This window comes from Amblyomma mixtum, chromosome 2 (genome assembly GCF_055824585.1).
Source record: "Amblyomma mixtum isolate Tamu chromosome 2, ASM5582458v1, whole genome shotgun sequence".
NCBI lineage: Eukaryota > Metazoa > Arthropoda > Arachnida > Ixodida > Ixodidae > Amblyomma > Amblyomma mixtum.
Window position 1 is genome coordinate 268,334,137 of NC_143013.1, and position 22,360 is coordinate 268,356,496.

Genomic DNA, 22,360 nt, shown 5'->3' on the forward strand with positions numbered 1-22,360 from the left:
CCACGTTGCACCTGCCAAACATTTAAGTACGTCTAGCCATGGCAGCGAGGAGGAAACAGTGTTGTCCACTGCTCTCTTCCATGTCAGATGCAAGTCAAGGATGGCGCCCAGGAACCTCATGTAGCATGCCTAATGAATCTAGGTTCCCTGCATAGGCATGAGCAAGTCTCCATAGGGGGTGCCAAGTTCACGGTAGAGCCCATTCATTTTTTCTCGGTAGTAGGGAACAATATGGTACAAAATTTGCACCCCGCCTCACCATGCCTATTAGGGGGCCCACTGTCTCCCTTGCTCCCCCTCTGCTCATGCCTATGGTTCCTTGCATTTGTAGGTCCAAGTGCATGCAGTGACGGCTTTCTCCCAGGAACAGCACGAAGCAGAACTTCTGTGCCGACGGGGAAAGACCTAACATGGCCAAACGGGTCTGTATTGCAAAAGGAGCCTGCTGTGTTATCACCACTAGATGCTTATGCTGGTATCCGGATACCCACACGCAGATGTCATCGGTGTAAATCAACCTTTGTAGCAATGTACGGCCACATGACAGGGCGTTCGGCATAGCTGCCACAGCAATTTAAACAACAGTGGTGATAGCACATTTCCTTGCAGCACTCCTCGAGACAGTGTGCTCATGGTGCTAAATGTATTTCCAAGGTGGACTTGAATCTTACAGTCGCAGAGAAATTTCTGAACGGAGTGTATAATGCGCCCTGTTGCCTTCATGCGATGTAGCCAAGAGAGAATGGCTTCTGGCAGGATCATGCTAAATGCGACTGTTGTGGCTTTGACAAAATGTTCAGCAGAATGTTGCCAAAGCAGAAAATAAATCAGTATACACAATGCCTGCGTCATGGGGAATAAGTCAGGTAAAATCAATCTAGGTAGGCAAGATGTCGTGAAAATGTGCAGGGACCACATGCTAGGCGCTCGCTGCATTACTGCAGGCTGTCGTGTAAATTTCAGTCGGTCATTTTCCCCGACTTGGCCAACCCTTTAACGCTATACCCGATGGTTCCCAGATTTCTCCAGGTGAACAAAATTTTCCCAATATTTCCAGGTTTTCAAGTCGCCAGGCAATCTGATGTTGCAATGGTGTCCAGCACTTTTAAGCGGTGGGGCCAAGATCCAGTTTCTGGCTGCAATGGCTAGACAGAGATAAATGCATATCAGCACAAAGCTTTGAATGCACACTCACGAATTCTTGGAGTTTTCAGCCCTTGAAGCACATGCCAAACCTCAGCTCCAAGACAAACCAATGCTAGTTAGGTTAAGAATGCAATGCAACAGAGAAGACCGACACGTTCAAGTTAAAAAAGAATCTTTATTGAAAAAAAAAAAAGTTTGCCGCACACACATCCCATCCAAAAAGACATTTGCGTGAGTATAAAAGTCTAGCTCGTCATTGTCTTGTGCATACTGTGTCTGGTGCAGACAGAGAACTGCACAGTAGCGTAGCACTTATTCATGCCAAGTCATGTCTGACTACAGGCTAGCGAGGGTCGCTTCCAAGACACATGTTACAGCAAACGTGCCTGCATCCAAGCATCACAGTACACAAAGCTCGTGTGCATTAGCCTTCGACGCACTGGAACTATCATTCGGTAGTGTGCTGGCAAAGCGAGCTTGTCGGTATAAGTGGAGTGGTACAAATGTTTCTTGGTTTAATCACAAGGTCCGCCTTGATTTCACATGATACAAAGAGGATGTAACTCCGCAGCTCAAATATTAGTTCGTTTTAAACAACAAAGTAGTCTGTGGAAAATTCACTGTTTCATTAGGCTAAATTTAGTAGAGTCGAAGCAATTTACTGGCAGTAGTCTCGCTTTTGTTCCTTTTCTCAAGAAATCCCCAAAACAACTTTCGTAAATTAAAAAGCTTTGTGCTTGCATATTTAATGGTTATGCCTAACCACGTTCGAGCAGCATTAGATGCTGACACAGTGTTATGCGCTTCTTCGCACAGGCCATGGCCCTGATCTACATGCCCAGCATTTTTTTTCCTTTTTTATTTTTATATCATGGCCTGCGCTATAATGCATCTCAAAAGGGCACTATATATTGCTTTTATCCCCATCCTATTGTAAAACAAACAAAAAATAACTAAAAGAACTCAGCATATACAACACTCACATAAACAAAAAAAAATTGGAAGATTAAAAAACAACACAACCAAGATCACAGATGCAGCTTACATTGCTGACTAAATTGGAATGTGTGCCCCTGGACGGATGTTGCAGTGGTTGACAAGATTCATTTTTTTCCGCCTTTCAGGGGCAAACCTCCAGAACAGACAACTCATGTCCCTAAGCAGCACCCCTGAACCACACGCAGCAACTGCCTGCAGCCTGTAAGCCTCAATATCAGCCATTTTTTAGATTTACAGTCTTTGTAACAAGTTTCGCACCCACCAGAACCGTAGCCACAGCGGAGCACTGTCAAGCAGTGGAGCTTACTGGTCTGAGTGCTTCATGCAAAGTGGCATGCCTCCTCACCCAGCACAACCACGGTACAGATAAGCATTGCTGATAACAACTGCAGTGCTCAGCAGCGCTCCTGGTCTGCTCACAGTCAGGGTAGGCTCCAAACTTTTTGATAAAGGCCGTATATGCACGTATTATGCTTCTTAAGTTGCACCATGTGTTGTCACCATAACTGTGACAACACATGACACAAAACTCTTCCGACCCTTGCGCAACGTAGCATGAAAGCCACCAAGCTTTCATGGCCAATGCAAAAAGTACTTCATCGGTATATGGTGAAACAAGCCAGCCAGCCTTAAGCCACTTTTACAAGAACCCCCAGTTTTCCAAGGTGAACACTACGCGGGCATAGGTTAGATTTGCTCTTGCTACCAGCTCTTCTTTTTCATGTACAGCAAAAGATGCCGGTGACACTGAGCCATAGCTATCAAATATGTGGCTGATACCCATACCAGTTAGAAATGAAATGAAGCTAAACTGTGCACACAGGAATGTGAACGAAATTAAAAGATGACTAAATTGTAAAAAAGAACGGAGTTCAATCTGAAAAAAGAAAAAAAAAACTAACGGCACAGATATGACATAGCTAGTCAACATATTATGGCACATTGGGAAGATTGAATCTGGCAAGAAATTCTCACTTCTTCATAGGCATGCCTTATTTAAGCTCGGCTTTTGCTTTCCTGCCAGGAAACAGGTGGTGTAATTCATGAAAAAAAGAAACTTTCCCTGGCTGGCTGCGGTTCCTCGGCGCAAATGGACTGTAATTTGGAAAATAATGCAAGCCTTCGTGTGGAAGCAGCCTATGCTAAAGGCCTACAGTTGCTTATGTATAAAACAGCACCTAAATCTCTGCACAGGAGTGCCTGCATGACAGACATGATGGGCATTTAGCACAACTTGAACTAAAGCTTGAAAAAAACAAAAAAAAAACTGTACACTTCGCAAGTGCGAAATTGAAGCATACTGTTGGTGCCTGCTTCAAGAATGCAGCTACATTTGTTTTCTCGTTGACAAAATTATTAACAAAGCTTATTAAACCTTTGAACTATGAAAGGCTTAGAACTGCAAGAAAAAAAAGCCCTTAAGGGCACACTTCTCAAAGAACCAATATCCTGAACATGCAGGAGCATTCAGGGATTGTAGCCACATGCACATACTGAAAGTGGCTGTGGTTGCACCAGGTTAGGTGCATCAAGGTCATAGACAGCTGGAAAGCAACTGCCATCAACCAAGCAGTTCAAAGCAGCTCCTCACACGCCATATATTATCATTTTCTTTACGGTTTGGTGTTGTAATCGCGGCGAGCGCACCTCAAAGCAACAGATTTGCAACAACACATTAGCAAGGCCAGTAGCTGGAGGCAAGTGGAGATCAATGGAGATAACGCAGCACACTTCCCAAGCTTTCCACACTCTCGTGCAGCCTAGTTGATTAGCCTGGAAAGCGGGAAACCGAACTGCAAACGGCCCTGTAGTTTCGGGTTCCAGTGCAACGCACGCTTCCGAGTTTGTTGGGAGTAAAATCACAACACCCTAAGTTTTGTCTCGCTTCCTCTGGCTCATCTGAGATAGCGACCACCACCGCGAGGGGCCAGGTAAACAATGCACATTTAGAATTTTCGTTAGCGGAAATTATTTGTATATGAATTCACAATTTCTTTTTTTTTTTTAGAAAAAAGTGAGTGATCGGGTAAACAAAGTATGTATGCTATTTGGGGTGTTCTCTGGTGCTGTACAACCTAAGTAATACGGGTCACTTATCTATGATACCAAGAGTAATTAAATAAAAAATATTTGGTAAAAGAAGTGACCATTCATTAGCATGCACCCGAGTGCAGCCACACGGCTGCCTTAATCTTGGGGGATTCTCCAAAACACATTGGACTGAAATCTACTCCACCTTACGTAATCCACAAACACATTGGATTTAGAATCTACTCCACATTGGAGGATTTCCAAAAATGCATGACAGTGAAAACACACTCCATGTTGGGAGATTTCCAAAAACATTGGAGTAAAATTCTCTTCCACATAAGGGAATTTCCAGATTCTTGTAAACACACTGCGCAAACTATTCACAAATAAACCTCAGAGTGCCAATTACGTACCCGTACGTTCTATACTCTGCGTTCAAAAAATGCGAGAGGGTGAGGGTGGCTTGCTTCCAGCAACCACCACAACTGCTTTTTCCTTGTGGGTGAGTCACTTCCGGAACAGGCCCGACACTCAAAGTGTTAAGTTAATCAAGAAAAAGCGGTAATCCCACGCAAGCAATACCAACAATACTGCTTCAGTTTCGCTGAGGCAAAATAGGTGCACGCTTCCATGTGCCATAGTTAGGGTCAACTTATGACCTGTGTGACACATATTACTGGCTCAGAGGCAGTGCCCATCAGGAGGCAAGCAGTTGCTGCTTTCACATGTAGTCAAGGCCAATTCATGCAACTGAACTGGAAAGCAAGGTTTAAACAACTCACACTTTCACGACCGAAGAAATGTCACTGTACACACAGTACCACTGACCAAACTCGCTTTGGAAGCAGCACACAGCTGCCACTAGGGTATTGCTGTTATACGCACACACCCCCAACAAAAAAAAAAAGAAGGAAATAGTCAAAGAATAATATCCTCGAATGAACACAACATAACCTACAGTTATGATCCGTGTAAATGGAACTAAATGTGATCTGTTTGTTCAAGAGACGGTACAAAAGGTGCACTTGCGACCAACCTTCAAGCAGCAGCAGCGAATGCTGGTACACGTCTTGAACGGCAAGGAAAATGGCGCCATAGGAAACACAACAATACAGAGTAGGAAATGAACACAACAAAACTGCAGTCAGCAATGAGACAGACAACACAGAAAGGAAAAGGACATCAAAGGGTGGTGGGCAGGCAAGATGGATTGGGAGGAGGAGTGGGCAAGGGCGGGGGTGCATTCAAGGATGCTTTGACTAGCCTGGCACTGAACCCCAGCAGGTCACTAAACTCTGGACTCTTATGGCTCTAAAACACAAGACAAACAATACCTACTAGACGTGCGGGTAGAACTAGACTGTTGACACATATGACTAAAGCTTTACAGTGAGCTCTGTTCCTTATATAAAGACAGCCCGCACATGGCTCTCTGCTACTGGTGTAGTCAAGAGAGCTTTGGCTACTTGCTGACACCACTTTGATCAATAAACCGCAAAGGTTCTCAATGAAGTGCGGGCATATCTGCCACAAAATGAGGTCTCAAAGCAGCTCCTGCAATCTAGTTGGAGATCGACTGCCTCTGAAAACCAAAGCTCACATGCAAACTGCCGTGACACAAAAGCAGCATATGCAGACAATCACTGAAGTGCATAGTCCAGGCTTGCTACACCACTGATCATGCAAAATCGTCGTTGCTTACCTCGATGTAAATGCTACAACATGACCGCGAACAAAGCACATCGACAAAAGCATTTTGTTAAAGACGAAACTTCAACTTCACCTGCTAAGGTAATGCCAATCTGGCTGTATTGCAATGCAGCTGTGAATGAACAGGCCTTATTGGACAACCATGCTTAGCAACCATTGTTTTTTGTTCTTGTCATGCTGTACAAACAAGATGTCTAGTTCAACTGCGTCAAAGAGCCTTAGAAACATAGCTGATGCATATTACTAAGATCTAACCACTTCTAAAGCCATTCCTTTCTTTTGGTTCTCAATTATGATTACAAATAATAAAAAAAAAAGCACTGATGCAATCCGATGACAATCAAGGTTGCAGTGGCCATCGCCACCAGCAACTATGGCATTGGCACACAAAAAAAGAAAGCAGTTTTTCCCACTTTTTTGTAACAATAACAGCTGCATGTTCAAACATCAACAGAAACAAAAACAAGCCGTAAAATGTTAAGACAAGAGTCACACAAGAGCTCACACTGCGGCCGGAGACTATTGTCCATGCTGTACATATTGTTCTCAAGCTGCGAAAAGATGAAAAAATGCAAACAGTGCCAAAAATTTGGGCAGCGCAACAGTGTCCTCACATGGCGCCACAAAGCTTTCAGCCTCAGCTTGTGCGCCTACCAATGTCCTGCAGCCATGCAGAAAAAGTTCACAACCATTCTCATTAAAGTGGTCAGACCCTCCAAATTTGGACCTGTTCAGGCTGATTATGCTTTGCTCAGAGTGCTCGAAGAGAATCGACCGAAGCATGGCAAATTTACATTACCAAGGGCAAGCATTGGCAGAAGTGCTGGCAAAGTAAAATTTGTTCGGCTGATCTAAATCTGCGAAACTACACCCAATCTTCTCAGGGTCACCTCCGTGTGAACACTCAGCCCACATAAACAGCCATAAGCTTCACTTTATAAAGAGGCATAGTAAGCTAACAGGCACTCCCAACCTTCTCTGAATTCAACGAGGCAACCCCCTTTCAAACAAGTACTGGGTGATGCTAAAAAGCCAATAGGAAAAGAAATGTTTCACACAACAATGAGCAATTTGCCAAAACTAGAACATGTCATCCCGTAGCCTGTGCACATGTACTTTGCTCCCTAGGTTCCAATCTATGGGAACCGCCGTGCATTTTTTTTCGTCTTTTTCTAGAATTATGATCTGACTGCGCTAGCGCACAAGCGGTTTCCTGGCGCCTCCACGTGGCAAGCGAGAAGTGGGGGTCGAGGGGGAGAGACTCAGTGCCGGCTAAAAAGCGGGTGTAACGGCCACAAGCACACGCAGAGCCGGTGCGCGCAGCACAATTCGACGCAGTGGCCGGGAGGGAGGCAGTGGGGTGTGGTGGGCACAAGGCTTTCCCCACTGCAGGACCTGTGAGTGTGAGTGTGCCATCATCGAGAAGCTACTTTGTTGACCGTGCTGTTTGCCTCGGCTAGTTGGCCCGACAGTGGCATGTCGCTGCTGCCGTCCACAATCCGCCGGAAGAAGTGGTCCTCATCCTGGAACACGTACGGCTGCCGGTTGTTCTCGTAGAGCAGGCCCAGGATAATGTTCAAAGCGGACACGTCGTATCTGAAATGGTGACAAAAAGGCAAATGGGGGGGTGTTTCTTCTACCTGAACCATAACGCCGCTGCAATGCAGCTAACACAGCCAAGCTGCCTTGGGGGATGAGCATTGCAGTTATTACCATATATACCAGCAAATACCATATATACTGCCGCGCATAAGTCGACGTTTTTTTCTTTACATGTCCTTCCAAAGTTGGGGGGTTAACTTATAATCAGAGTCGACGTATATGTGGAGTCTTAAAGGGACAGTGAGGAGAGCTCTATCAATATTTTGTTTACAGCAAAATCCGATAGATTGGCATTTCGTGGCTTTGTTGCCACTTGGCCGGCAGCGAAAGATGCATTTATTTCTAAGAAATTTGAATTCGAAGTTGAAAACGTTTTTCCCGCTGCTCTGATTCAAACTTGGGATTCTCCTATGACGACACAGGACTAAGTGACGTGAAACATGACGTGCAAATGACGTAACGCAGACTCCGTGATTTCTGACGGCCAGCAGTGCGGCCTAGCAGCAGCCGAAAAGAAAGCTACCGCCGGCCGCATGTTGAAGGCATCTATCGGCTATTGCGGCAGTCGCTACCGTCGCTTTGTTTACGTTTGCACCGGCGTTTTGCCAGCTTTATGATGGATCCCATTCTCGAAGTCGTCAACGAAGTTCTAGCAAATAGACACCTTTAGCATACCGTGTACCTTGTTACCGCTAGCGGAATACCGGGAGCCCGCCTACTGCCGGTGAGCAGGCGCTGATTGGTCCCGATGCTGCAGGCGCGCGTGTAGCTGCCGGATACGTGGCGCCATCTGGCGACGTCAAGGAGATTTGTGCATGCATTGGCTGCGCCTCAGTGATTCGTGGCTTCTCATGTTCTAGTGTTTCTAGAACCATTGGTTCTAGCAACACTGTTTTGTCCTATGACGTCATCACGCTTGTACTTGCGAGTTTGGCCTGTGGCGGCGATACCTGTATTTTGGTTCCTGCTCTTTTCTACGTCACAAGAGCTTTGTTGTCTGTATGAGCGGCGTTTTTGTAATCAGGAGCTGGTATTCTGTCGATACAAGCCAGCTTCAATTTCTCCTCAGTGTCCCTTTAAAGTCGGCCTATATGCGGGGTCAAAAGTAATTAAGTAATTCGACCGAGTCGCGGATAATATCACACCCCGTGCGCTCGTAATTCCATAATAGTTGTCAGACATGGTGCGAAAGTGAATTTGCTTAAAAAAACTTGAATGTAATTGAGATATGCACCAAAGGCTTGTTTTAACACGATAGCAACTTGTTATCGACAAACCGTGGGCGTTCCACGGAAAAATGGCCAAAGCTGGGCGGGCTGGCAATGTTTAATACAAATGGGCGGCTACAAATCCAATCCAATTCAAGACTAGACCACACGTGACCAGTCACACGAGCCGAGAAGCATTTTCGCGTGTTGTTGTGCAACGTTGTTGTGTGCCTTTCACCATTTCTGCACGTCGCACCACGTGCGACGTCGTTTTCCACGTGCGGCATCTTGGCACCGCTTCCGACGACCAGCGGTAGCAGTGGCTCATAAGATGATGATCGCGACTGTGTCCTCACAAGCGACGACGAGTCAGAGATGTCTTGAGAACGAATAAATGTTTCTTTATGGCTCGGCTTTCTGAAAAACTTTTTGGGCAAGCTAGGACCGCAGGGTGCGGCAATGTCAACCTAAATTCGGAGTCTAACTTTTTTTTTGCACAAAGGGGGTGGCAAGTTGGGGGGTCGACTTATAATCGGCAATATATGGTATATTATATTTACTCACGTAATTTCCACCCACGCATATTTTGTACACCCGAATCCTTAAAAAAAAAAAAGAACTTTTACTTGCATATTTTGTGCTCCCTGCTGCTCAAGCACACCAGCATACCTGCAGTTGCGTGCAGGGCAAGCTTGGGAAGATAAGCGCGGCCTTGTCGGTGCATGTGAATGCGAAAGGCGAGCGGTGCCAAAATAAGTCGGTAATTCATTCGGAAATTGGTTCTGGTAAAGAAAAGTCAATTGTGCGCCATTTACCCGACCCGCTAACACCGGCGGTCGCTTTCTCAAATGAATGACTGTGAGAGCAAACTTCCGGTAACCTCTGGAGCGTACGTCGCGCCAAAATCCGAAACTACCAAACCGTAGGCTGTTCTTTTTGTCGCTGCTCGGCTGAGCTGCATGCAAAAAGGGTATTCATTTTATCACCTTGTATCTTCATTTACTCCAAATGCTGGCTTTGTGAATGCATCATTCCATGTTGATCATCATGTTGTGATCACCAAGTGATCATGTTGATCATTCCCACTGCCTCATGGCTACCCAAAGGGTGAAATGTATGTCTGAACCACACTCTTTGCTATATAGTTTCCTGCCTCGTGGTGTGTGTGCAGCTCTAAGCAGCATATGCAAAATGAAGCAATTGCAAGGCCAGCAGTTGGGAACAAACGGAGATCAAAGCCAATATTTTCGTGCATCTCCTTTATGTGTGGCTCGGTTGACTGGTCTGGGAACTGGCAAACTGAACTGCCAATGCTCCTGTAGTTTCAGATTCCAGTTCCCCATAAACCGGAAGTTAACCACAAGTTTGCTCTTGTGCTATCGTTCTGGTAAGTGGACACCAGTGCGAGCAGGCCGGGTAAATCGTGTGCAGTTTAAATTTCTGTTAACAGAACCTATTTGCATACGAAGCAACACGATTTTTTAAACATGTGCTCTATGCCTCCTGGCAGGAACGGGCGTTGGCATGAGTTGCACATTGTACCCACGACTAAGCATGAACTACCCTAGACACCACAATTAGGTCAGCTCTATGTATAAGATTCACCCCCCCCCCCCCCCCCTTGAGCGAGCGCGCACACGCACGCATGCCTTCTCCACATATAACTTCTCCAAAGGAACGGACTGAATGATATTCACCTTGGAGGAAAATGATCAGACATTTGCATCACTTTACAAGATAAGTGTAAGATAACAGCTCACAGGGCTGCCCCATAGATGTCAGCTGCTAGTACTCCCTCACTGCCAGCTCTACCTCTACCAGTGCCAAATGCAACGTAAAGATGCAGCAGCCCTTCACATAGACTTCATTGCTTTTGATATCAGCTGTCCCATTCAGAGGATGCCAGGTCACCACCCGTTTCCCCTCACTTTCTTTTTTCTTTCGTTAAAACATGAAAGCAAAGCAATACACAGGACACGTGATTAAGTGACCATATGAAAAAGTTTTTCTGCCTTGGTGTTGAGTTTCTCTGCACGCTTGACCCTGCACGCAAGACACGCTCTTGTCTACTCAGAAAGGGAAAAAGGTCGAAAACATAAGTGGCTAACGGACATTTACTTCATGTGTTATGAGAAGCTCACTCAAGCAACAGAATGTAACATAGTATGGCTGAATCAGTGCCACATGCTTATGATAAGTGTTATTTCCTAGATTTTTTGCACGCTACCGCACATTCTGTTTCCCTGGTGCACTGCGTCACAATAGTTCTTCCGAGCCATCATCTCCGAGAATATGCAACGCAACTGGCTGCAGATGCCATGACTTTCCAAGCAAAACCGATGTAAAGCTTTACATCCAAAGAGCTGCCGAAGTACTGGTGGCCTGCCTCTACCCCCAGAAATTCCCACTGGTATGCTAGATCTAAAAGAAAAGACACACCATGTCGCAGTAGGAGCACCCTTTTAAAACCCAAAACACTGCCCCCCCCCCCCCCCCCCCCCGCCATCCCAACCACTCACCTATGGCAGCCCGAATACCGGTAGAGGGGCTTCTTATCAAAGCGGCAGCCTGTGCTCTGGGCTCCCACTGGAGTGATGCAGTCCGCCACCAGGGCACACCGCACCCACGGCAGCATCAGCCGGCCTCGCACCTGCGAAAAAATAAGATGTGCAACACCCAAGATTGAGAAAAAATGCCACCAGAAAACTTGGTACAGCAGTCTGGCATCTGTCTCTCCCGATTTCACCTCTTCTTGTAGTTCTGCTTTCCTCATCTGGTTCTCCTCACATTTGAAAAGACAAATGTGCTCTTAAAGCATTGTGGTAAATTGGTACATGAAATCACTTAAATATAATTTACGAATAAGGCTCGTAAGGTATATGTAATAAACCCATCTGTGTTGTTGTCAAGCAAAGAAGTTGTCTTCTAGGTTAACAAGTGACCTGTGTGTTTGTCCTTTTTTTCTTCTCTCTGTTGTATACTTTCCCAAGAATTTCTGATTAAAACTGCAGTTGAGAGTAGGTTCTTATGTCATCTCAGTCCCTTCTTCACCTTTTGTTTATTTGGCACCTCTTGACATGACTTTCGCATCCTACAGCCATGCATGTGCCACAGCATCCATGCTGCTCACATGCAATGACCCTGTATACAAGGCGGCCACATTAAACTGGCCAGCCCACTACATTTATTACCATATTTAGACCTTTCTCTCTCACTGTCTTTCTTTTTTGGGTTCAGGCAAAATTGGCTGGTTTGGTTTGGTTTATGGGGGTTTCATGCCCCAAAGCAAATCAGGCTATGAAGGACGCCACGGCGAAGGGCTCCGGAAACTTCGACCACCTGCAGTTCTTTAATGTACACTGACATTGCACAGTACACGGGCCTCTAGCATTTCGCCTCCATTGACTGTCGCGGCCGGTATCGAACCTGTGTCTTTCGAACCAGCATCCGAGCGCCATAACCGCTGAGCTACTGCGATGGGACTCAAGCAAAATTAGCTTCTTTTCAAAAACTTTATTTTTAGGCAAAGGATCCTTGGCCACTTATTTGGTGTTCCAATTAATTCGCTACAGGTCTTTCGGCCAAGCGTTCTCTTCCCCCCCAGTCTTTTATACGTAAGCTGTGCACAGCTGTGCAAATCTAATGCTTTAAAAGGTGTGAACATATCATCCAAATGCACTGCAAGCGAGAAGAGCGGAGTACCTGAGGGGAGTCGAACAGAAGCAGGACCGAAGGGTCGACCATGCGCTGGAAGAAGAAGGCCTCGCGGGGAGCCCGCAGGAACTCAAACATGCCCAGGTGGGTGAGCGCCGACGTGGGCTGTGGCTGGGAAGCCCAGGGCGCTGCGAGGCCCTCGCGCAGCGCCCGGCCCACCACGCGCCGTGGGTCAGGTGCCCCTGTCAACTGGTAGTCTGGCTCCACCCACAGCACGCCACCAGACTCCCGCACCAACTCCTGCTCGCAGGCATGCAAGGAACAAGGATAAGAAGCCAGCTCCCAGTGTGCGTCGTTTGCACTCCGGTGGTGCACGTCTGTGTGACTGACACGCGTCTCTCGAGATGGCCTCTTGATGTATGGCCACGGTACACTCATGATTGCATTTATGCCCGTTCTGACAAGGTAAATAAAAGTCAGGTCTCAGATTATCGTTCATTTGCTCCGAAGTGATCAGATAACGTCTTTCAATGTACATCATGCGGCATTGTCACATTCTCTATTAGCCTTAAGCATTTCATTTTCCACGCTGTTTCTGCGGTTTGCGTACACAAAGGAGGCACTCAGACATGTTTTAAAGGAGCGTGTGTACTGTCCGGTGAATAACTGAATGCAGTGCTCCAACATATTTTCAACAGCCCATTACTGCACAATGCCTAGAATAAATACTCAGCTGGCAATGGTGGCCTGTAGACTGGTCACAAGCAGAAAGGATTCAATTTTGGCAGCCTATATTGTATCTTGTAGGAAACACAATCATATAGTTAGGAAAATACTGTCTGGTTGCTATGTGACCCCCTTACAGATCTATGCTGAGTGCAACCTTTTGACAAATTTGAAGAATGCGGCTCTTATGCAGAAGAGGAACAGTTAGTGTGACCAAATATGAACCTGTCTGATTTACAGATCGTTACTTCCATTAACATGTGATAAGTATAGTCTTACGCAGTTGAAATGCATGCAGTTGTCTCTTGACAATTTGAAGTTCGATAATTTCATATATATTTCAATAATTCAAAGGAAATCGAAAATACATTCGAGATGCGTGTAGTTCAAATTTGGAGGAAGCTTTCCAGTTAGAGGAAGAAAGTGCCAGTTCGAATAACAAGATGTTTCAATTGAACGAGCTTCAATAAACGAGATTCTGCAGCTTATTAATCTTGTACCCACATATTAAGCTATGAAAAATTAACAGCAAAGAAAATAATACAACAGCACAATGCGCAAGACGACCCAGGTGCCATAGCAGTAAGTGATGTACAAGTATAAAGGTGTCATTATGTTCGTTGAGTGACGGTGGTACCATGATAACAAATTGTGGATGTTGTGACATGAAATGGAAAGGTGAAAATTTTGTATGGTGAATGAATAAAGGAGTCACTTCACAGAAATGTGACATGAATGGCTACCTAGACCACATTTATGCGAGAAAGCTGCAATGCCAACATTCATCACCACGACAATACAGTCATTAACTTTTTAAGTTTTTGCTTCTGCCACCATTCATTGGCTTGTAAACCATATACTGCCATGATTTCCTGATTTCTAGGTGCATGAATGCTACTTTATCTGTCAGCTAGTAAGTGGGTGTGGTTCCAGCAATGCGTCCTCACCTAAGGTACAGTGGGCCAAATTTTCAGCTAGCATACGCAATGGCAACCTTTTCTGCTCTCCTGCGCTTTATGACGAAGCAACTTCCGGCAAGCTCAAAATTAAGCACAGGTTCACTAAGCCTGTGCTTAGATTTGATATTTTCTCAAGTTTGCTCCATCATAAGCTGTAGGGGCATGAAAAATGCAGCCGTCACGCACGCCAGCTAAAGATTTTGCCGGCTGCACATACCTTCCGCCATGGTCATGAGAAATGAATGCATATTAGAAACAGGGACTGGTTACAGTCACGAAAAAATTATTTACAGTTGACGATCGATTCACTTATTGCCAATAAGCTAGAGGAAGGGTTTAATAGTTGTGCACACATTCTGAAGCTCCTCATGACTAAACCTCGGCGCAAGTCATGTACAAAGACGACGAGTAGTGACCACTTTCATGAGCTCACTGTACGATGGCTATACAGCCTTTTCTATGTTGCCGATGAACGCACGGGTTGCGACGAAGTCTACAGGCGAAAGATAACCCGCCACTGCGGGAACTGTGCAGTGCCCGCAGCACTAAGGACTTGGAACGACGAGAAGGCAAAAATGGCAAATTGATAAGAACTGAGAAACGGCCAAAGCAAGCACTCTGTCGGTGTTGGCCTTCGTAATTAGGCCTAGCAACTAGAGAATAAAACTGGCATCGTAACCGGCGGTATGCACTCTGCGGTGGCTTGAGTATAGTGAGAGGCCTTTTGCCTGTAAACAAAACTCCAGTTGTTGATGGTTTTAGACAAGTCAGAGAAGCAAGGGTTGCGGTGCGTTTTGCAACGGTGCGCTGACCTTGTATTGAAATGCACCACCATTTTCTGCCCCGTTTTGCACTCATACTGGTAAAAGGAACAAACACCCATAGTCACACCTATGGTAAACAGGTGCGGTGAGATTCACACAAAGACAAGAGGTGGAACACTGAACAGAGATGGCTCACCTGAATTATAATAGGCCGGTAGGCATAAATCTTGAGGTTGCTCACGTGCGGTGGGTAGAAGTCGAAGTTGAGTGTGCGCAAGGTGCAGTTACTAGAGTTACACAAGTTCTGTGCCTGCACAGGGTACAAAAACAAGGTGGGACGCATTAAGCAGCTTGCACAACGGAAAGCAAGGCAGAAATTGCAGAGTGCAATTGAAACGAACAATGAAGGAATGCAAGTCAATTCTATTACCAACAGAAGTGACTCTGGTGGTGAATCCGTGACCAAAACAGCATAATGGCCCAACAGTGTATACTACCATAACCTTTTTAGAAGTTCCCAGGTCATGGGTTTTGCTTATGGGCCCTGTAGTATGGCTGGTGTGGAAAACCTCAGTGCTCCAAATCTCTGCAAGGTGAGAACAGCTCTCCTTCTGACCACTTCAAAGCTACCAAGTGCCAGTGGAAATTTGCTTCCAACAGTTGCTGCAGTTATGAAACAGACCCTGGTCACTGCATCATGTTTTCTTTGGTGCATCTACTTGCAGCACCTTGCTTTCCACCTAGAGAGGCGAATCCAGGATGAATCAAAGCCCAACTGCTTCGCTGCTATTGTTATCGCCCACTGAAGGGGGGACGAGGGTCTTAAAACTGACCTTTTTATTTGTGGCTAGAATCTGATGAAATTTTGCACACAGATGCGTTTTTTCTCTTCAGATTCCAAAACTGTAGTCACAATTGAGCTGGTGGTCTTAGATCAAAAGTTATCTTAAATTCCAGAGTGTAATTAGGTAATTTCTTACGCAGCTTTAATGAACTTTCTCATTGCATTTTGTTGCTTTTAATTACATGAATTGATAGCCAGCAAATTCCCATACCCGATGACATTCTTACTTTTTTTGTTTAGGCCCCATACAAAAAGCAAAGCTTAACGAGTCGCAGTGTAAAATACTGCAACCTTTTACTCTCGACATAGCATATCAGGATGACATGCCTTTAGAAAAAAACGAAGAATGTCATCGGGTATGGGAACTCTCTGGCTATCGATTCATGTAAATAAAAGCAACAAAATGTAATGAGAAAGTTCATTAAAGCTGCGTAAGAAATTACCTAATTACATTCTAGACTTTGTAAGATCTAAGACCACCAGCTCAATTATGATTACATATTTAGAATCAGAAGAGAAAATTACATCTGTGTGCAAAATTTCATGAGATTCTAGCCATAAATAAAAAAGTTAGTTTTAAGACTCTCGTCCCCACTGAAACACCGTTTCGCACAGTCGGAAGGTGTTGGGAAGAAGATACTAACTGCGAGCAGCTCGGAAGGGCCAAAGTCCAGCGCGTAGACGACCACCATGTGGTCGGGGAAGTGTGCCTGGCAGGCCTCCAGGAAGCCCTGCAGGCGACCCAGCTGGTCGACACCCATGGCCGTACCCACCACGGGTGGCAGGGGGCCGCTCTCGTTGGCCACCGCCAGGAGAGCCGAGGGGGAGGGGCCCACTGCAGACGTGGCGGGCGACAGGCCCAGGTGGAGCAGGTACCGCTCCAGCTCCTGAGGGTCACGCTGTTCGGGAACAACCTGGCAACGCACACAGACCAGACCAGTGAGCACGGCAGATGCTGCTGCTTCGAGATCACGGTGCCACTACACAAACACTGCCACAGACTTTGGAAGATTCCTGCGCAATTCAATTTCGGCATAATAATAATAACAATAATAATAAGTTTATTCTCCCTCGGTACACGGAAAGGAGCAGCCACTGAAAAGCTGCTTCACAGAGCAGCTTGACGGGGCGACTGCCCCCATATTTGACGACATTTGGAAGCACGAGACAAGTCAGCACATAGAAAGCAAACATTCAGAGCTAATTAATAAAAGGAATCTAAATCAAAACGCGAAAAAATGCAAAAAGTAGCACCTTTCACTAGGGGAAACTGTAGTGTGCCAACTGTCACGGGTTCCGCTACCGGCACATGCCGACACTACACTGCGCCTGAAGACGAAGAGTTTCCCTGCTCTTGGTGCTGGCTATGCCTGAATATGCTGCTCGGTCTTTCTGAGGGCACATAATAAACGCACCCCGATGATCCGTGTGTGTGTGTGCGCGCGCGCTGGCATCTGGCCAATGTGGGGAAGAACAGCTCGAAAGAAAAAAAAAACAGAAAAGGAAAAAGAAAATGCAAAGGGAAGGGTCCTCACATGCTGGCCACGTATGTGGTCGCGGGGAGAAAAGAAAGACAGAAAAAAAGGGGGAAAAAAAAAGAAGAGCGGAAGGGAAGAATGGGTGCCGACCTGAGTAGCACCATAGCAGCAGTGAGTAAAGTGCACAGAAACAGCCAGTGGCGGAAGCACAGAACAGATTTGAGGTGCACTCCTGTGTTGCCGACGTAAACGAGTAAACAAAATAAAGCAAATGTGGAAAAGGCGGGAGACTTCTGCCATATGGAACCCCTTCGGCACAATGAGTCAAGGCGGGCACAGTGGAATGTAACTAGACACATGTGGGCTGTAAATGCACACACCTGCAAAAAAAAGGCGGATACAAACGTGAGTTTGCGGTGTGGGGCCACTATGAATGATGGCAGTGTTTAGGAGGGGTTCTTTGATTACGCTGCGCTTATCAAGGTGGTCAAATTGGCGAAGAGATGAGTGTGGTGTGGGATAACCGCATCTGTGTATGCGTATAGAGGGAAGCTTGAAAAGGATTCGACTAAGGAGGAACGGCCGAGGCCTGTCAAGCCATGACTCGGCAGATCAGCACTGGCTTTGCAAGGGGTGGATGGAAGACAATTTATTAATGCCGTAGGCAATTGTTTCAAACTTAGAAATAAAGTAGGACTAGCATTGCTCCCATTCCCGGGTGTTGTTGAACCCACCCTGTAGGACTGTTAACTTAAATGCGTCAAATGGATGTTTTTCTCATTAATGTGTTTTGTCAAGGGCAGGTTGGGCAGAGATAAGGCACGAGTGCAGTGGTTATTAAAGTGATATCGTAGAGAGTTAACCTTCTATCCTATGAACTGCATACTATACACACTGCATTCTAGAAGGTAGATAACGTTGGAGGATTCAAAATCAAAGTTGCCATTGATTTTCTATTTAAAGCCTGAGGCTGCGCTTATTGCACAGCTTGATGTATGTATATGTCTGCAGACCTGGCAAGCCCATTTTATCGTCACAACTAGCTCCGTGATCCCCTTTACTTGTAATACTTGAGAACAGTGCTCTTATCAGCTTTTCAATCCCTTTCACTAATGCCCAAGCAGCCCTCAATATATTTAGAGCCTTGAACCACAGACACCGGCAACACCCATTAAGGGTCACCATGACGCTGCCACATAGACACTGCCACACAGACACAGTGCTCTCAAGTAACATGAAATGCCTTGGCAGCACTCGACAGCAAAAGCTCTGCACTTGTTTCTGCCATAGGCCTGATTCTTCTTCAACTCTGGAACACTGCTCAAGAAACACCAATGAGAAAGAGCCATAGAACTGAAAGTCTGAAAGTAAATACTGGCTGAATAATTATGAGGCCTTCTCTGCTCCAGTAAATCACACTGTCGTCTCCAGTGAAGCATTAGCTTCCTTTCAGGAACTCTGCTTCACCAAAAAGGCTAGCTGCTGTACTAGCTGCTGTGCTAGCCTTGGCACATGCACATGTACCAATCAGTGGTGACTATCAAAAGGCTTCAAATAATTACATGAACTTGCACAATCAGAAAATAATGGTATTAAGACTTCTACAGCTTCTTTTTAAACTATCAGCCGCATCTGAGCCTGAAGTTGTTTAAAGTGCAGCAAAAGGCATGGCACAGTGTGCACTAAAAAGGGTACGCTTCAAATGCTGCCAGACAGTGGAAAATATTGTTGTACACGTCTGTAATATCACAGAACAAGCAGCAAGCATTATCTCCAACGGTGTAAGAGCTTCGAATAGCATGTAACCGCACTCAACCACATTGGGTTCTTCAAATAAGTTTCTAACCATCAAAGAGAGGTTCTAGTGGTCTTGGAGCCCAACAACAAAATGAAAGGTTTCTTGAGTACAAAAGTAACATCAGTTGCATGGGGGATGCCAAACTCTACAGCTTCAAATTAATATAGACCACCAACATTTTTATACAAGGCACGCTTTGAGTTACGCCTCATCCAGAATAGCAATAGTTTGTGCTTCGCATATTCTAGCCACAGTCACAACAGCTGGTGCTCAAAGGACACAGAAATAGTTTTCATGTACCCCCACCTTCAGGTTCTTGAGATTGCTGAGCTGCCGGTGCGTTTCTGAGACGAGCCCGTCCAGGGCGGGCTTTGGGTCCCCGTAGAGACAGACGAGGGTGCTGGTCACCACGATGCATGCCAGCAACAGGAGGAAGCTCTTGGCCCGCATGAGGCTGCATCCGCAGGCGCTTGCCGCCTGACGCCAGCGCTCTTCTCCAGGGGGGCACAACACAGTGTCTGACAATGCACTGCCGCGTCAAGGGGGCCACTGCCCCTCAGACGAACATCCTGCATGACCAGACCACGGCCAACGTCAGTCCTGAGGACAACAGCAAGGTGGTGTGCAGTCACAGACAAGCTAATCCTGAATGACAAAGTGACATCTAAAAGCTACCGGTGGTGCCACGCAGCTACACGAGCATGAGCCTACGAAATGATAAATGCTGGCACATGAGTGAAGACAAGCACATCTGGACCAGCATAATTGGTCTTAAGCCAGCTGGGGGACACGACTTTGCTGTGCCTTACTGCATCATTCATACAATCCACTTCCGAGTGCTTTCTATCTTTGCAGTTTTTTTTTCTCCATTCTGCGTTTGTGCCTATTTTCTCAAGTGTGCTTTCACGAGTGTTATCACTGCAAGGTCATTCCACTCATAAGGAGATGCAGACAGCACTCTTATGCCAATGTTTGTTTTGATGGTTTGTGGATGCCAGGAGCTGCTGCAGTCTTGGCCCCCGCTTCATTTCAGGCTAGCTTGGAATGACGTGACCACTTATAAACACACATGCAGTTATGCAGCTTGAAGAAAAGCCTGTTAGCCATATCTGGGTGTCAACTGCCTTGCAAGTCCTCCTGTTGCTTACGTGGGCCCGACATTGAAACATGTACTTTGGACAATAAATATATATACAACTATATTAAAAACGCGTCACTATTATTTCCAATCTCTATCATTTGGTATAATTCCCAGCACCTTACAGAATTGCACCAACTCATGGCATCACGTAAAGAGAGGGAGCACCCCACCCTCATGAAAATGAGCTGGGGATCATCCTAACAAATGAAGCCAGCAAGTTCCAACAGTCGTGCCGTCTTTGCGCATGCCCTTCAGTTTGTCCTCGATGTATAAGCAATGCCTGAACTGTGAAGAGCATGAGGCAAAATGGTCTGCTTCTGTAGGCAGCAATAACTGGCCACAGGCCAAAAACCTCTGGGTTAAGCCCTGTGGCCAAATGGAATAGCGGGAAAGTCTACACCTACAGCCTTAGGAGTGGGAATCTAAGAACTGTAGAGGCTTGACATAAGGAAATCACAACAGCAGATCATCGAGACCATATCCCAAAGCCAAACCTGTTGTGTTATACTTGGACAGAAGACGTTTGTTCCAAAACTCGAATGTGCGCCTATGTAATCCTGTTCGCTATAAACAGATGCATTTACTAAAAGAGCGCTTTCTTTCTAAGAGAAAGCGAAAACAGAAAGAAACGATGCTGCTCAAACATTGTTAGAAAAGCCCGTGCTGGCTCAGTGGAACGATAAACTGCGGCTCACTCACAATGAATGGAGAAAACAAATCGACGATGACGAAGTGCACCTTACTTCATATTCCGAAGTCCCAGCTCTCCCCTCTGGCGTTAGTTTCGGGCAGCACCTGGCGAACTCGAGAAAAGCGATAGAGGCTGTGCGTATTCAGCGCGACCGATACGACCGGAACACCTGCTGAGCCCACAGGACGCAACCGACACACTTGAAAGAGCCGCTCCCCCTCATTCGCAGCTGCGCGCTACCTTTCGCGCTGGGGCGCAAGAGCGCCTTCGAGCCCGGCTCCGGCCTCGATCGGAAACCAACAGTCTTCGCCGCCTTATTCCACGAATGTTGGAGGCCTCCCAAATTCCTCGCGCGGCATGCCAGGGGCGATTCTCGAGCCAATAATACGCGCTCTCCAAAATAGCGGCAAAACAAAGAAAGCTGACAGTCACAAGCACGGAATACTAGTACAACCTGTAAGATTTCCACACTTCGTCCTCGCTTGCGCTACACTGTCGTCGGTTCAAGTTATAATTAGCCGTTTTTGCAACATCTGTCACCCACTAATCGGGTCCGAGGAGCCAGGACGCGCTCGGACAGCGATGCAAAGTATAAATAGACCCTGCAGGAACGGTCCCGACTCGAGAAATCTGGTAGCTCTAGAGGGGGGAGCGAGTTAAGGCGTTTTGACCCGTTTTAAAGTCGCTATTTGAGCGCAAGAAAGCAGCTCTCACACTTCGTGGACCTCGAAAATATCAGCCTGCTAGTGCCGACTGGTAGATATACTAATCGATGTTCTGCACACATTTCCTGTCAGCGGAAGCAGCCGCGCGATTGAGAAACGAACCCCGAGGCCGATCGGTGTTTGTTCCTTGAGCTGTCCCTGAGTCGCTGCGCGACCCATGTTGCTCTTCCCAGTGGTAAGTTAACGCAATTACAACGGCGATGCCGTCAAATAACGACAAACACGGGTCCATCCATGAAATAAAACCAGACATGAAAACTTGGCCGGTGAGGAAAACATGCAACACGCAGTTAGGACATCGAATGGCTCACGAGTCACCTCGAGCACGAGCGGAGCAAGCCGCAGGTCAGGATATTCTGTACGGACATTCGAGGCCACGATGCATTGGGTTCACGGTGCTGCACTCACTCACGCACAAGTCGGACCACGCCAAAAGTCACGCCTTTTTCGCCAACGTGAAAATTTTACGGGCACGGGTTGCTCGACACACCGGCACGACACAAACGCCTACAAACGCTCTTTTGCTTCGTACCGACCGAGATAGGTGGCGCTACCGCCGCATCTCCGTCGGTATTCGCGTGTGTGTTTGCCGCTTCGCGTTTGATAGTGGTGTTTTTATGTGTGTATCTATCCAGCCAGGGCACCTTTGGTAGGCGCCCGCCCGTTACAAAGGGAAGACTACATCATCATCATCATCATCATCATCATCATCGTGCTTTGGCAGCTTTGCCCTCTGGCCTCTGGCCACAGCATTTTGCTACATTGTAGCCTTGTGGCCATCTTGTGGCGTTGTAGGTCTAGCTTGGGTTAGGTTTCGATCGTTGGTTTCGTTTAGTTTCGTTTAATGGGTAAATGTGGTCGCGCTGTTGCATGGCCGGGTGAAT

The 22,360-nt window shown here is 46.4% G+C and overlaps 1 protein-coding gene across 4 annotated transcripts; it reads right to left on the reverse strand.

The window, feature by feature from the left end:
* Nucleotides 1-1,301: 1,301 nt before the first annotated feature.
* LOC149363924 (uncharacterized) lies at nucleotides 1,302-22,013 on the reverse strand. 4 transcript variants are annotated; one of them, XM_089573914.1, is made up of 7 exons: nucleotides 21,795-22,013; nucleotides 19,226-19,488; nucleotides 16,288-16,557; nucleotides 14,996-15,109; nucleotides 12,399-12,650; nucleotides 11,216-11,346; nucleotides 1,302-7,482 (listed from the first exon to the last, which is right to left on the reverse strand). In XM_089573914.1, exons 2-7 carry the CDS (start codon nucleotides 19,367-19,369, stop codon nucleotides 7,302-7,304), a joined length of 1,092 nt encoding a protein of 363 aa, XP_089430040.1. In that variant the 5' UTR covers nucleotides 19,370-19,488; nucleotides 21,795-22,013; the 3' UTR covers nucleotides 1,302-7,301. The 4 variants fall into 4 exon arrangements, with proteins under 4 accessions (XP_089430040.1, XP_089430041.1, XP_089430043.1 ...); XM_089573915.1 differs by having other exon boundaries at nucleotides 21,885-21,998; XM_089573917.1 differs by lacking the exon at nucleotides 21,795-22,013 and adding an exon at nucleotides 20,804-21,763.
* Between the last annotated feature and the right edge of the window lie 347 nt (nucleotides 22,014-22,360).